General features: G+C 38.5%; 1 protein-coding gene across 1 annotated transcript; it reads right to left on the bottom strand.

Annotated features, from left to right (window-relative positions):
• Positions 1-3206: 3206 nt before the first annotated feature.
• LOC128948357 (kinetochore protein NDC80 homolog) lies at positions 3207-16499 on the bottom strand. Its single transcript, XM_054293038.1, has 16 exons — positions 16399-16499; positions 15824-15910; positions 14944-15067; positions 14644-14816; positions 13348-13450; positions 12439-12528; positions 11076-11169; positions 9849-9955; positions 8890-9034; positions 8387-8592; positions 7048-7200; positions 6686-6775; positions 5801-5893; positions 4177-4307; positions 3699-3801; positions 3207-3344 (listed from the first exon to the last, which is right to left on the bottom strand). Exons 1-16 carry the CDS (start codon positions 16497-16499, stop codon positions 3207-3209), a joined length of 1938 nt encoding a protein of 645 aa, XP_054149013.1.
• Between the last annotated feature and the right edge of the window lie 252 nt (positions 16500-16751).

The following is a 16751-nucleotide window of genomic DNA, read 5'->3' as shown; positions in this document are numbered from 1 at the left end:
TGGGAATTCAAACTGGAAACGGAACTGGGATTGGGGCTGGAGAGATCCTGGCTGCAAATGGTGAGAGGGAATTCCAGGGAAAAATGGGAATTGTGGGATGGGAAATTGGGAATTGAAACTGGAAATGGAACTGGGATTGGGGCTGGAGAGATCCTGGCTGCAAATGGGGAGAGAGAATTCCAGGGAAAAATAGGAATTGTGAGCTGGGAGAACTGGGAAAAGTGGAAATTCTGAACTGGGAAACTGGGAACTGTGAGCTGAGAAAAGTGGGAATGGAACTGGGAAACTGGAGTGGGAAATTGGGAAAAGAGGGAATGGACCTGGAAATGGAAATGGGAAACTGGGAATGGGACTGGGAGTGGAACTGGGGGAACTGGAACTGAGAATGGGAAACTGGGAATGGAATTGGGAATGGGAAATGGGGAATGGGAATTCAAACTGGGAAACTCGGAAAAGGAAACTGAGAAATGAACTGGGAATGGGAAACTGGGAATGGGAAATTGGGAATGGGGCTGAGACACTGGGAGTGGAACTGGGAATGGGGCTGGAGAGATCCTGGCTGCTCATGGTGAGAGAGAATTCCAGGGAAAAATGGGAATTCCCAACTGGGAAACTGGGACTGGGACTGGGAAAAGTGGGAATTCAAACTGGGAAATTGGGAATGGAGCTGGGGAAACTGGGAATGGGAAGCTGGGAATGGGAATGGAAATGGGAAATTGGATTTTTGCTGGGATCAGGATTATGGGATTTATACAGTCAGGGTTTATGGGATCATTCCCATCCCAGGTCTGTTCCACGAGGCCCTGGCCCAGCACCGTGAGGAGCTGCAGCTCCCGCAGGGCTCGGGGTTGTGGGATATCAGGGCTATGGGGTTTGTAGGATCAGGGCTATGGGAATTTTGGGAATGTTGGGAAGGGGTTTGAAGGGGATTGGGAAGGGATTTGAGGAGACTGGGATTGGAATTTTGGGAATTTGGAAGTGGATTTGGGGGATTTGGGGATTCTAGGGATGGATTTGGGGAGTTTTGGAGAGGAGTTTGGGTGGGAATTTGGGAATCCAAAATTCCGATCCCAGAATTCCCAAAATTCCATTCCCAGATCCCAAAATTCCAATCCCAAATTCCCAGCCCCATCCCCAGCCCCTCTCCCTGCCCTGGTGTCTCTCGGACCCCTCAGAGCAGCAAATTCCTCTCAATTTCTCCCAATTTTAACAATTTTTTCCATTTTTTTCTCACTTTTTCCTATTTTTACCAATTTTTCCCTTTTCCCCCCAATTTCTCCCAATTTTTTCCCCATTTTCCCAGCCCCAGCTGCAGCACCTCTCCCTGGGCCGCTCCCAGGGGGACCCCTCAGAGCAGCAAATTTCCCCCAATTTCTTCTCTTTTTTCCCCAATTTCTCCCAATTTTCCCCAATTTTTTTTCCCAATTTTTCCCCACTTTTCCCCATTTTTAACCAATTTCCCCCTTTTTTCACCATTTTCTCCCTATTTTCCCAGCTCCATCTCCAGCCCCTCTCGCTGCTCTGGCGTCTCTCGGACCCCTCAGAGCAGCAAATTGCTCACAATTTCTCACAATTTTAACCAAATTTCTCCCATTTTTTTTTGGTTTTTCCCCCAATTTTCTCCCAAAATTCCCAATTTTCCCCATTTTTAACCAATTTCCCTGTTTTTTCCCCCAGCACCAGCTGCAGTACCTGTCCCTGGCCCGCTCCCTCAGTTACCCTGTGGAGCAGGAAATTGCTCCCAATTTCTCCCAATTTCTCCAAATTTCTTCCATTTTTTCCCAATTTCTCACACTTTTTACTCAATTTTTTCCCAATTCCTACCAATCTTGCCCATTTTTAACCAATTTCCCCCTTGTTTTCCCCATTTTCCCCCCCAGCCCCCTCTCCAGCCCCTCTTCCTGCCCTGGCCTCTCTCGGCCCCCTCAGAGCTGCAAATTGTTCCCAATTTCCCCCAATTTCAACCAATTTTTCCCCTAATTTTTCCCAATTTTTTTCCCATTTCCTCCCAATTTTTCCCTTTTTTCCCATTTTTAACCAATTTCCACCATTTTTTCCCAATTTTCCCCCCATATTTCCCACCCCAGTTCCAGCACTCCTGGCGCCTCTCGGACCCCTCAGAGCAGCAAATTCCTCCCAATTTCTCCAAATTTTCTCCAAATTTCCCCCAATTTTTTTTGGTTTTTTTCCAATTTTCCCCATTTTTAACCAATTTTTCTGTTTTTTCCCCCAGCACCAGCTGCAGCACCTGTCCCTGGCCCGCTCCCTCAGTGACCCCGTGGAGCAGCAAATTCCTCCCAATTTCCCCAAATTTTCTCCAAATTTCACCCAATTTTTTTTTGTTTTTTCCCCAAATTTCTCCCAGAAATTCAATGTTTTCCCCATTTTTAACCAATTTCCCTGTTTTTTCCCTCATCCCCAGCTGCAGCACCTGTCCATGGCATACTCCCTCAGTGACCCCGTGGAGCAGCAGCGCGCCTGGGCCACCATGGGCCGCACTTTCCTCTTCATGGCCGAAGGCCCCGAAATTCCCGAAATCCCCGAGATTCCCGAATTCCCCAAAATCCCTGAGGAGCCCCAGGAGGCCGAGGGCACCCAGGGAAATTCGGGAATTTCAGGAAATTTTCTAGAAATTTTTGCAATTTTTTAAAATTTTTTTTTGTAATTCCGTGGGGTTTTTGGGATTTTTTGATCATTCCATCGAATTTTTGGGGGGAATTTCACGGGATTTTTTGGGGGGAATTCTGGGAATTTTTTGAGAATTTCCCAATTTTTTTGGGAACTCCATTAAATTTTTTGGGAATTCCCAGGAATTTTTGCTCACTGTTCATTGAGCGATTTTGGGGATTTTGGGAATTTTTTTTATAATTTTTTTCTGAATTTCACGGGATTTTTTTGGGAATTCTGGGAATTTTTTGAACATTTCTCATTTTTTGGGGGGAATTCCCTGGGATTTTTGCTCATTCTCTGTGTTTTCCCTGAAGGTGCTGCTGTCCCTGGGTGATTTCGAGGGCGCCAGGCGGGCGCTGCGCCGGGCACTGAGGCTGGGCCAGCCTGACTGCGCCGACACCCAGAGCGTCCACAGCAGCCTAAGGCACGATCAGTGGCACAAAATGGTACCAAAATACCCTAAAATAGCAAAAAAACGCACTACAATGGGGCTAAAATGGCAAAAAATGGCACTGAATGGGACCAAAATCTTATCTTCATTTTTCTAGTGATAAGACACTTTCAGCCTTCTTTTTATAAGTGTCTAGGATGCTGGTCAGGTTTGACAATAGACCTTCAGGCATGAATTCTTCATCGTCTCTTTCTATTCTTGCATTCTGTTCTTCAAGGTATTTCTAGAAAAGAGGTACAGAGAGCTTTATTAGCTCTGTCATGGCCTGTATTTTACTGATTCTGCTAAAGCATTTTAAGCAGTCATTGCACAGGTTAACTGATTTCAGTTAAACACCTTCCTGAAAGACGCCTCTCAGAAGCAGGTTTAACCTGACAGGATGTTACTGCTGACACTTAACAACCAATTCTGATTATTTACACCAAAGGTTTTGTCAGAAAATTTAACTAGAATCCGCAGGCTTAGTAGCAGCTAAATAACTGATACTTCCTTAGAAAGAGTAAGCTCTAATTTCCAAGTGTTTAACTGCAAAATGTCTCTAGAGAGATTTAATTCTGAATATCAAATTTTAGCTTACCACTATAGATTCTATATGAGTAGCAACTGTTTCTACAAGACGACTCAAGTTAGCATCAATTTTTTTGTTCTCTTCTGTTGTTCTTTGCAAAACAACTTGATATCTAAAAGGTAAAGATACTCAGAAGGTCATGTCCATAATTGGAGAATTCCTGACATTTAAAACAATCACTTCAAGTCTGATTTATCATCACGTTTAGCCATACTTTTTTTTCCATTAGTATTAATTTGAACCAAGTTACAATATATTAATGCTCAACTTAAAGAAAAACCCTTACGCGGAAAACAGGAGTTCTGATACAGCAGACAAATATTTTAGCAAAATACTGTTGAGGAGAAACATCTTTCAGTTGTTAACTTGTGAAATTAACACACTGAGATGGATACCTGATGAAACAACTGTATGTTACATTCCAGAAAATATCTTTATCCTTAAAAACCAAAATAAACAAGGCAGACATGGAAGTTAGGAGCCTTACTCTCTTTCGATATCATGCAATTCAGTTGCAGCTTCACTGAGCCCATCATAGACACCACTCTCAAGTAATTGTTTATGCTTCTTAAACAATTCCCATTCATTTGCATATTTCTTGTCTTCTTCTTCTATCTCCTGTTGTCATAAGGAAGGAGAAGAAAAAAAAATGGCCTCTCTCAAGTATAATTCGGATCTTTTTTTCTTTCTGTTACCTGATTATATCCTAATACTTGAATTCAAAATTCACGCAAATAGTTCCAAGTTCAGAACTGAAAAAAGCCCCAAGGATATCCCTCCCAAACCTAAAGTTTCTGTATCATCCCCATCCCAGAATAAGCCTAACCATCTCTTTATTCCTTTAACCACATTTAAAGGCCTGTGTTGCAGCTACTTTCCCTTCCGAGTTAAAGCTCACAAAGTGTTGTTTACATAGTCTAAATAGCTTAGAAATGGCACATTATGAACAACTGTTTCTAGGTTAAAAAATACAACCACATCTGAGTAAGAAAATAGCTTTTCTTTTTTGTCTGAAAGAGAGTATAATTCCAAATAATCATCTCTTCTAGGAGAATGACACTGTTGATGCTATACAGTCCACAAAACCAAACAAAATTCTGACGTCAACTCAACGTGCAATTTTGGTAGATTACTGAAAAAATCCTTCAAAAATAATTTTAATACTTAAGACTTACAAAAAGCATTTTAAATATTAGAAGAGGAATTAAATGACTAAGCGTCTGGTGGCAAGTGTGTATTTTATGAGCTTAACTTTAGAGAAAAGTATATGCAAGAGCACAGATCAAAAGGTAAATGTCATGTGGTTTTGAAAAATAGAAACTAAATTAATTGCCTTTATAAACCTATATATACACCTGCCTCAGCAGGTATTAGCAGCGAAATAGCCCTGTTTCATGGCTATAGCACAGGAGTTTGGATTTACAGGAGCACATATGGTAAATATTGGTGTAGTTCAAAGAACATTTTTCTGCAGGGCACCACGGCCCCGCTAAAGCAGTGTTGTCAGAGAAGTTGGGAGCTACCAAAATAGCCACTCAGTTGTTAACAGAGAGGGTTATGTTTTGTTGCTGAACTGCAAGTGGGGAAAAGAATAGGGACTGCTCCTGTGCTGGCAAAGGAAGCTAAAGGAAGTAACAGTTTGAGATCATTAAAACAATTTAACATGCTTTTGGTCAATGTTTTCCTTCGTTTTTACAGAAGCTGATTAAACATGTTTACTAAAAACTGTAAAAATGTATTTATTATATACAAATCGATTAGACAAGACAGGTTCTGTTGATCCTAAAATTTCCTTCAAGCACATGCCCGGAGACATCGTGAGGGCAGATGATTGTTGCTGCTTTTATTACTGGATGCAGGAATTTATGATTTACAGGATCTGCTACAGTAGGATGCCAGATTCTCTTACAAGAAAGTGAAAATTGATTCAGTTAAGGTGGCAGTCAAATCACTTTTCTGAAAAGAATGAAAAAATCCTCTAAGAGGGAAGGAAGAAGGTAAAGGCAGAAGCCCAAACAAAAATGCAACCCAAAAATTTATCGATAAATACAAAAATTAAGGATAAGGCTATCATTAAGGATAAGTTGTCATCAAGGTGTAAGAAGTTGTACCTTAAGCTTCTGCTGGTAAAGATCATCCAGCTCTTCAGCTTCTTCTGTCAGCATTTTCACACTGCGTTTCTTGTCCTTTAGCATTACATTCACCTAGGACGAAAACATAACCAAGGAAGTATGGTTCAAAAAGAATTCCAACATATAAATCCATGCCATCACAAACCACACCTGGTTAAACAGGTTAAACCATTAAACTAGGCTAGGCTGGGATGGCATTATCTTTCTTCATAGCAGCCTATGTTATGCTTTGTTTTGGATGAGGGGCTAAAACAGTGTTGGTAACACACCAAGTTTTGGCTACTGCTGAATAGCGCTAGCACAGCAGTCCAAGGCTTTCTGTGCTTCCCAGGGCCCCTCACTGAGCAGGGCAGGGACAGGCAAGAGACTGGGAAGGTGCATAGCGAGGCCAGCTGGCCAAGAGGACATTCCATACCGCAGAACACCATGCTCAGGTAGACGAACGAGGAAATAAAATTCTCCTTCTTTCAATCTGTCCCAAATCCAATAGTACTAAAAATCCTCCCGATGACAATTTGTCGGTGATGGTAAGCCACACAATCAACTGGAACGGGCAACTTATTAGAAACAAATACTTCCAATGGTTATGGTCAAGTATATGTAAGCTACATAAACTTTAATTCAGGGAATACACGATATTTCAACCAACAAAGACCTCAGTTCTTAGAAAAACTTTTAGGTTCCATTACAATAAAAGCAGTTTTCTCACAGTTTCTCCCCCTCTACTTGTCCTCAGAAAAACCCCAAGTAATTCAAGAAACCAACCCAACACATCACACTTTAACTATGCAAAAAGTTGAATGAAAGAGGCAGATAAGGTTTTGGGGTTGGTATCTTAGCGTTAATCTTCTTTAACTAACTCACCTGTTCCAAAGTGTCTTCCAGAGTAAATTTCCGTTGAGTGGCTTTACTAATTTCTTCCTCAGTCTCGTTGATGATCTCCATGAGGGGAGCCTGTAATACGTATACAAGAAGATTGAACAAATGCAATTTGCTAATCTGAACCAAGATGCACCCCAGTACATCTTTCCCTTTTATTTTTTTTAGGCTACTGTATTCTCCCATACCAAATCTCTTTCATATACTGCAATGTCATTATGGTGACTCATCACACAAGCTTTTCAATGACATTTCATTGTGAGATTGAGAGACCTTCCCAGCATTCCCAAAGAAACACCTTTTTTTTGTGAGTGCTATCTAAAGCCTTCAGTGTTGATTCTACTTACCATGATCTGAGTTCTGTATTTGACTAGGAAATTTGGTCCTAAATCAGGATTAACGTGCATGGTAAAGTCGTGGCCTTTGGAATTCTCAGCACTTACTGGAATTAATTTCAGCTTTCGAGCCAGTTTATGATACTCTGCCAGTTGCTTTCCAATCTGCTCAGAGGAGAAAAGGGCACAAATCATAGAAGAGATACAAGTGAAAAGATGTGCAAGAAGTATTCATATAGTACTTTAAACAAGTTCCTGAGTTGCTCTCTGTAGCCATAATTCCTTGCTACCCCACAGTATTCAAGAGCTGCATGCAATGCCAGCACAGCAGTTTGCTGCATTAGGTACTGTTTTATGGTTCGTTCAGAGTTTGCACACTGAGGTTTCTTAGTGTCTATGGCTGAGAACACTGAATGCTTTCACCTGTGGTTTTCCGTATTCATCTGCCATAATTTTTCCTGCCTCAAGTTTTTGAGAATTAGCTGATTGGGAACTAAAAATGTGCTGGAAAATAATACTAAACAAATGATCAGTTATAAGGTCAATATGCCTTCTCTCATTAGTTTTGACAGGAAATGCTACACAGCCACACATGCTAACAACAAACTAACTTGAGCATGCCTTTAAACAAAGCTTATTAAATGCTTTAATTTCTAATTAATGAGTGCTATTAAGTGCAAACATTAAAGACCCCAGGGGTTTTTTTTCCAGTTTTATATGCTTCATACTTGCACCTGAGGATTTAAGTTGATAAAAGTGCTTGATAAAGGGTGACCCTACCAAACATATTTGAAATTTTTTCTTTAGTTCTCCAATTGGCAAAGCAGAAGCTTTTAAATCCCATCACTTCCAGGACTATATCTTTTCACTCTGTTTGAAGGGATTGAACTTGGCCCTTGAAATATGTTACAACTGCTACACAAAGAACTAATCAGGCCCTAAATGCATGCAAAACTATTGATTCAAATTCACTAGTTTTGCCTTACTTCCTTGCTCTGAAATATTAACATTAGCCTGTAATTTCTTGTGTTATCAAAGCAATGGCATGCTAATGTTATCAAAGCTCTAAATGCTACAGCAGTGACAGCTTACCATGCTTCATATTCTAGACACATCTCTTACGATGCAGGAAAAAAGTACATTTCCACTCAGTGCAAAACAGAAAAAGGGGAAAAAGCGCAACATTTTTCAGAGATACTGTAAACAGAGGCCATTCTTGTCAGTTTTGCCTGGTTAGATACACGTATGGTGGTGTTCGATTATTTAGGAAAGAAATTATCAAGAATCCAATTTTAAGCTTGCATGATGAAAACTGGCAGCCACCTCTGAGTGTTGTGGGGTTTTCACATACCGCGTCTCTCTTCCTAGCATATTTCATCTCTTCATTCCACATCAGTTCTCGTTCTTCTTGCAGCTCCTTATTCAGCTTGTTAATGGTTTGCTGCAGCTCATTTCTCTCGTGATTTATTCTCTCAATGTCTGCAGCTGAGTACTTCTGGTTATCTAAGATGTGCCGGAGCCGGGCATTCTCCCGCTTCGTGGCTTCTACTTCTGCCTCTAAGTACATAAAACATTTGTGAAATGGACATAAAATACCAGCCTATATACATAAACCTCACCTCTGTATTGTATGAGTAAATGACACAGTTATTACATAACATTACCATTTCATTACTCCAGTGTACAGAGAGCTATCAGACAAAAAACAAATTTTTATTAGCAATCCATTCTGGAAAGTTTATTTGTAGCATCGTGCTACTCCAAGTACCTTGCTCTGCTCTCAAGCTAAGAACTACAATTATTTGAAGACTATTTCTAGCTTCACTGTCCTGACTGTGATCAAGTCCTCCTTACCTGCTGCCTCAACTTCATCATTAACACTTTCCAGTTTTTGATCAAGGATGGATATATGAGATTTCATTTTAGCGAAATAAGCCTGGTAGTTCTGGACGTCTGCTTCAAGGGACGATTTCACATTTCGTAGCGTTGCTATACGATCCTAGGAAATGGGTGAAAAGAACAACCACTCTTAGATAAATATAAAATAATGACTTCACTTTCCAGATAAGACAGTAGAGTAATTGATCAACATCAACAGCACAAATATAGAATAAAGAACTTTAATAATTTTTTATCTCTGTGACAGCTAAGTCCAGTCAGGACACCTTTAAAATAAAAGCAAAGAAGGCTGAAAAGATTCTTGCATTTCAGCATTATGTCTCTCATTTGCATCAGACAGTGCTTTAGACAATTCTTACTACAGGTAGTCCACAACTTAACTCTAATAATACATGGAGGGCAGATGAAACAGGGGCATGGAAAACCAGGAATAAACTCAGCACATTTTGCACAGTTGGCAGGAATTTCAATTTGCCACCTGCACAGCCACTAACCCATTTTTAAACTCAGGATGTATTAAAAGCAGAATCCAGAGTTTCAAGCAAAGTATTTTCCATAAAATATATTTGTTACCACTGAATCCCATGCCTCATATTTGAATACCAACACACTTGAAAAAAATAATGTTGACATTTATATTAAAAAATTTGGTTCAAGTATTTTATTGATATTTCAGTCAATATAAGACCTTATTACCTGTAAATACCTGCACATTATCAAACAAATAGGTACTGAAGATTCCACAGAAAAAAGCCTTGTTCTCTAATAGTATAGAGTCTGTAAAAATCTGGCCTAATTAAAATCTCAAAGCACTGAAATTTTTCCATTTGTTATGTATCATAAGTATCTTCATTCAGAAATGGTCGATATTATAAAATTCAACTCCTCCATAAAAACAGACACAATTTACTAACCTGCTCACTTTCCTTTTCTTTTTCTAGTCTTGCAATCTCTTCTTGAAGTCTTTTGTTCTCAGCTTCTAAACTTTCCATCTGGAATGGATCTACATTAAATAAATCCTCTGTGGGAGAGCAGAAGAGAGACTCGAGTTACAAATTTATCTCAATATCACCACCTATTTTGAGTACCTGAACTTGAGCTTCAGCACAGTAAATACCCATTATCTAGATAATTATTTTTCACTAAAAAATAACTAAAAACAACCAAGAAACTTACCAGAAAAACCTTTCATTAAAATGTAACCAGGCAAAAACCCCAGAAGAAACAAGAAGAGAAATGGGTTTCTCGGTCCTCATGTCAGAAAGAGTTCTCATGCCAAAGTCACTCCCAAGAGGTAAGGGTTTCCAAACTCTCATGCAGCCCACACCACAGGAGAGTGTACAAGTCAGGACTACCTTGTGAAGCTAGAACAAATCAAACTTACTTAACAACCTCTTTCTTATCCATATACTTCCTTGCTTCTTGAGGCATCTTTTCCCCAACTTAATTTGGCTTTGCCAAAAAATGGGATGATTATTTTTTCCCAATATCCAGTAACAGTGTGGTATCTTGTTTCCTCTCCAATTGATGGCCCCAGTTTGCAAACAAAGGGCCCTTAGTCTGGCTTTTCATAGGAGAGCAAAGAAAGTAAGACATGTTTTTCTTCCTTTTCTCACATTGTGTTTGTATTTCTGCAGGTGGTGAAATGAGCGAGTCAAAAAAACCCAATAATTTTCTACCTCCCTGAAGACAAACACAGGTGCATGCTGAATCACATACAGAACCCTCACAACAGAGTTTGGAACTCTTGCAGACTGCTTTCAGATCTTCAAAAGCTGAACTTTCTTGTCAGCTGTGCATCCTCTGAAAATATTTTTCTTTTTTTTAATTGTTAGCTTTTCCAGACAGAAACAAGAGCCATCTGCATAGATGGAGTTCACATCTGAAGAATTGTATACTGGTTTTCTGTGACAAAGACATTAAAAAATCAGGTGACACAGCTACAGCTGATAGCAGATCATGACCTACCCATCTGTACTGCTCAAAATACACTTAAAAAAGAGAGCATTAAGTTGAAGTAACGAAACATACTTAGGTGTTTCAGACTCCCTTAGATCACTTTCACTCATAAACTGAACAAACTGATGCTAGGAGAAAGGAAACCAGTAACACAATTGAATACTTAGAATTTAAAAACTTACTTAATTTTGACTGCACTTCAGCATCCAACTCTTCAAAGGTATCTCTCCCTTTCATGGAAAGATCATAGCACTTCACACAGTAGTCCATGAAAAGCTGAAAGCAATTTAAAAATCTTTCATTTCAACAATTCCAAGACCTGTAAAATATCTGGATAGTCTAAAGCTACTCAATCAGTGGAATTAAACAGACATCAAAAATATCCTTAATGCTTCGATTGTACTTTTGTAAAATTAATTTTTTTTCCTCCCTTTGAACATAGAATGTCAACAGATTATATATTCAGGCAGAAGGAGACAACTATAATTCACACTAAGAAAGGTCTGGAAATCCTGTATTTCTTAAAAAGATATTTAACAAATATTGTAGATAGAATATTTAAGAATTTTTCATCTTGATGCATATGATTCTCTCAGGCTAGTTTATGGAAACTGCAGCTCTGTTTAACAGGCCTTTTCTATAAATATGACCATTAAAATTCAGATCTGCAGGTCTCAAAGTACTCTTATCTAGAATTAAAGAAAGGTTACCCAAAAAGAATTTGCTGGACACTAAGTCACAGATGCTTCAGAAGCAATTACACCAGTATTGTGAATTTTGTATCTATATATATATGCAGAAGTGCCAATGTAGAAGAACGTATTTCGTTTAAAAGCATTGTTAGTTGCCAACCATCATGTTGTAACCTTAGTCCAAAATTATGATTTTACTTTATTTTTGCAATTTCTAATTAAATGTTTTAGCTTATAATGCAACCCTCTCCAAACACCTGCTGTGATTTAACACTGAGTTAAATCTGAGTAGTTCTAATAATCCATGATAAATTAAAAAGAAAGCAAGCTGTTGGATTAAGAGCTCAAATTATACTGCCACCCTATTTTGTGGCTCAGAAATAAAACTTTACAACCAATTTTTACATAGTAAACTGAGTAGATATTGGCACAAGTCACTATATTTAGAATTAAGTCACTGTCTTTATACTGCACTGCAGTTAACCTCAGAGGTCTTGAGAGCTAAAGGAAAATATTTCGGAAACTCTAAAAAAATAAACAGCATAATGATGCCCTTTCTCTACAAAGGACAACAGTATATACTTGCAGAATAAGGTGAATATAAAATAAAGAGAATATTTTGTTTAATACCCAGTCTACACCAATAGACTGATCATCATACCTGCTCAGGAAATAGTTGATCAGGTTTTTTACACAATGCTACTCTACCTCCTAGAAAGCATTGTGAATATAAAAGGGAACAGAATCTATAAATACATGACCCAGCAATCTAAACTGTAATTAAATTGTGTTGTTACAGCACATGGCAAAATCCAGTTAAGCAATTCTGATACTAATTTCCTTTTTATGGTACCTTTTTATGTACAATTCCATCATCTGTCTCTCCTCCCCAGCTCTGTGTGTCATCGAACGATGGTGCATTTTCCCTGATCGCATTGTACAGCTGAAAAGCAGAGGTGCACACAACAAAGAGCAAACATGAAGACATCCATTAGTTTCCATGCTGGTTTTCGTGAAAAGAAGCAGAGTAACACTGGATTAGGATTTCAGCAGGCAGGTTGGAATGAACCTGTGTTGAGCTGACTAAACACACAGGTAAAGAGGCATGAGCTAGACAGTCAACACTGCCAAATTCTCTCGTGTCTTTTGAGCAGAAAAGGACAGGGTTTTCCTGGGCACTCAATTCAGCAGTGGTCAACTTCTGTCACAGATGCCAAATTTTGCTCAGTCCTGAGTTGGCAGCAACAACTGTTAGGACTACTAAAAAACCCAAACAAACCAAACAAAACCAAGATTAAATAAAAAACACCCCACTCAAACCAAAAACTTGCCACTCTGTATCAGAATCACAGAACATTTGAATCATTTCAATTGAAAATCCCATCCTTAGATTTCAAATTTAGGGGAGAATGGCAGATGTCACAACATTTGCGCTGGAGATACACGTTCCATTCGGTGATTATACTCATTAACTTCTCACGTTTATTGTATGTACAGATCAGCATTTTGCCACCTCCTTTTATACATTAATTTATCCAGTGCATACATGTAAAGAAAAAACCCTATCATAATATAACATGAAAAGCTCACTTTAAAAGTTACCAAAACATTAGGCCAAGGGTCAGCTCCCAGATGACAGCTAAGAACATATATGTTTACATATATGTTAAACAAAGATTTGTAGAAAATATGTACTGAATCTGTATTGAAACTAACATTCCAGCCTGGAAAGTGAAAATATTTATCTTAAGACAAACATTACCTTGACACAATCAATTAACCAAATCAAAGCTGCCACAATCTGAGGCCAGGTTCGTGGTGCTCCCACAGCGTACATGGAGTTTTTTGACAGAGCAAAGGGGTACCTGTACGGCCAAAGAAGATACACTTTTAATAGCTGTGGCAGACAGTGATGAAAACAAACCAGCACATTTTGAAAACAAAGCAGCATGTTTTTCTATGTAGATGAAAGCACAGAAGGAAGAGCAAACTCAATTCTACTGTACTTCAAAGGAAATTAGTTGAGTTCTGACAGTACAATTCTATTCAATTATCATGGGTTTCTCATTTTGCAACTCATGGAATAACATGGCCTGAAAGGGACCTGTAAGGATCTACAAATCCAACTCCCTGCTCCTCATAGGACTGCCTACAACTAAACCATATGATCCAGAGTGTCATCCAGATGCTCCTTGAGCTCCCAAAACTTCAAGTGACTTGTCAGAATTAGTCATTTTATCCAGAATTACACCCCTGGTGCAGCAGAGTGGAATCCTTTTCAACATTTTAAGCTATATCAGCAGTTTCAAATGTTATAGATTAAAACAAAACTTTATTAAAATGCTGAGAAGTGTGCAAAAAAGATTTGCACCTACATTTAAGGAGCCCTGGCACTCTGACACCATCATGGGTATACAGTCCCTGTTTTTTTTTTTTAAATGAGACTGAAAATTCACTGTTATCAAGAGGCAGAGGATTTTCTTTCCAAGACAATGTTGGGGCATTAATGATTTCAAACACTGAACAAATTCAGCAGTAAACCACTCAGCTACTTAGTGTTTTTCTCCCCTCAACAGTAATTTTGTTATTTCCACATTCTGCTTTGAAGGCAGAATGAGAAAAATTGCAGGAAAACATATTTTAAACTAAATTAAATTTGTTTAAACTAAAATTAAATTGTCTTGATCCAAAATTCTGGAAATTTTAGTTCTTAGATTCTAACAAAATGAACAGAAAGGCCTGTAAAAGAAAATTGTGCCTTGTCCTCCAAAGTTCTATACAAATAATCAATTAAATTTTACATGACAAAGCAAGATTCCCAGAGCTTATAGTTCTGTAAATTCAAATATAAAATGTATAGCAGATGCTGAAAATCAGAGAGTAAACCTAGAGTTAAACAAAAGTGAAACAAAACAATCACAACATTGTACTTTTAGAGTCTCATCTGAATAAATAAACCTATCCATTCCGCCCAACTATCAATGCAGAATTCTTAGCTTTTAAATTTCTAGCCATAGCATATCTATTCAGCCCAGGAGACTAACAATAATCATCTTACCCAAGGGCTTTGAAAATTTTGGGAATTTCCTCTTCAAATTTTGAGTCAGGCAGTTCATAAGAAGGGCAGAGGAATTTGTAGATAAAGGTGAAGATTTTTAAAAAGTCCTTAACTGATGGAGATTGTAGTGATTTCACGGAAACATCGTGGGCATAAGCATTCTCAACAAGGAACTGTGCAAAAGAAACACGGAATACCAGTCACTAAATAAAATTTATAGTTGAAACCAAGGGAAATAACCACTTTGCCTAGCACATTTTACACCTCATAACATACATGCAGAACAAGTTCATATGTTACCTCATAAAGCTTTTGGATACATTGTTGGATGAATGTCTTGTCATGAAGGGGCCTGGGATCCTTTATCTTTTTTGTCCCAAACACACCGTACAGGCTGCTGCTTGACCCTCCAGCCCCGCTCGCGCTAGGGACAGACAATGAATACAGGTCTTGTGACAATACATAGAAAGAAGAACTCTCTTCATGTTTAAGGCACAACTGCTAGCTTTATGTTTTCTTTCCATTTGTTATACAAAGTGATACTTGAAGTTTTCTCTTTGTTTAAGGTCATTGGAAAAACATCATCACCCTGGAAGTCACAATGCCATAAGTACAACAAAGATTACTGCATCCTAGATGAATACTTTCTTCATTTTATTGAAATAAATAAACTTTTAGAGAGCAGAAAAATACCCCAAAGATGAAAAAAAATAATGTTGGTGACTGTAAATAAACTCTAAAAATATTTAAGGAATATTTAAAAGGAATAACCCCTGCAACAATGGGGTACTATCAAGAAGATACCCATAACACAGAAAGTCATGAGCTAAGTAGAAAGATTATAGAGTTTTGGAAAGTTTGTATCTTAGAGAGAGGAAACTAATGCAGAGTATACTTCAGATGTCTTTCTTCCTTAAACAAGAAAATGTATTGAGATACTCTTAAGGTCTGCAGTGCACATCATTCCCAAAAGAAAAAAAAAAAAGCAACTCCCAAAGCAATTCCTGCTCCACAGCATTATTGTTTAGCGACCAAGGACTGGAGGAAGGCAGACCTGAAGGTCTGCTTGCCTCAGATCCATCATTCCCTATAGTGAAAATCTGTCAAGAAAGAAAAATACCAAAATTAGAGGACCATTTTTGTTTTAATGTACAGTGCAGACAACAAAAGCTATCCATACCTGTTCCCCAAACAGCTGGCTTTTCCTTCTGAAGCTACAGATGTAGGTTTGCTCATGCTCAGCTTCTCAAAGGTGCTTCTGTCCTTCCTGAGGAGCAGAAAAAGATTCAAGTGACTACTACTACCAATTCATACAAGAGCTATAGTAAGTAGCTCTTATAGTACAGGACTGTAAATAGAATCTAAAATATTTAAGGAATATTTAAAAGGAATAGACATAGGAATAGACCCCAGCATAGACCATACATAGCTCATACAAGAGTGATACAAACAGTCATATATTCCTAAGCGCCTTCATCCCCCAACATCTTAGAAAGGTTAACTGATGCATCCAGCTATCTCCTCAGAAACATGTAACAAAGTGTTACAATTTGAAACATGACACAAGTACACAGAAAGGAAGTATTTTTGCAAAACTGGAGCACATGTGCAAACACCCTTGGCTGTAGGGAGCCTTCTTCTCACTGTCTTGTTTTTTTCCCCTCAGTTGCTACTCACACTCAAACACACTATGATAAATCTCTTCAGAATTAGTTTTATATACTTATTTTTAGCAACATGACCAGCCAGACTTACAGCTGAGGTGTCTGAAGATCCGTCTTGTTGGTGTCCTGCACTCTCAGTGCCATCTTAGATTGTCGACTGCTGCTTCCAGCAATACTCGAGCTTCCACTCATTGTGACTGCTGTAAACCACAATCCCTCAGTATTCCAGCAGTATCAGAAAATCCAGGACCTAAGGGTATTTTCTTTTCTAAATGCCACAATGATTTTCCAAAGGCTCAGAATAAACAAGTAGACCTGTACATTGGACCAAAAAAAAAAAAAAAAACCCAAAAAAAAGAAGAAAGAAAAAAAATTATGTTAGACTCCACAAATACATAAGAGCAGCCACAGCCCTTTAAATCAACCATTTTATTGATAAAAAGT

Source organism: Melozone crissalis, unplaced genomic scaffold, assembly GCF_028551555.1.
Source record: "Melozone crissalis strain CALT ecotype California unplaced genomic scaffold, PUWL_Pcris_2 ptg000123l_1, whole genome shotgun sequence".
Classification (NCBI taxonomy): domain Eukaryota; kingdom Metazoa; phylum Chordata; class Aves; order Passeriformes; family Passerellidae; genus Melozone; species Melozone crissalis.
Note: the sequence above shows the minus strand (reverse complement) of the source record. Positions and strands in the feature narration are given on the sequence as shown.

Excerpts from the sequence above, each read along its gene's own strand:
- LOC128948357 (XM_054293038.1), bottom strand. The coding sequence starts at position 16,499 with ATGAGTGGAAGCTCGAGTATTGCTGGAAGCAGCAGTCGACAATCTAAG. Across the intron at positions 15,068-15,823 it reads GCCAGCTGTTTGGGGAACAG|CGCGAGCGGGGCTGGAGGGT; the intron begins GTATGGATAGCT and ends GTCTGTCCCTAG. Across the intron at positions 6,776-7,047 it reads AATACAGAACTCAGATCATG|GCTCCCCTCATGGAGATCAT; the intron begins GTAAGTAGAATC and ends TACGTATTACAG.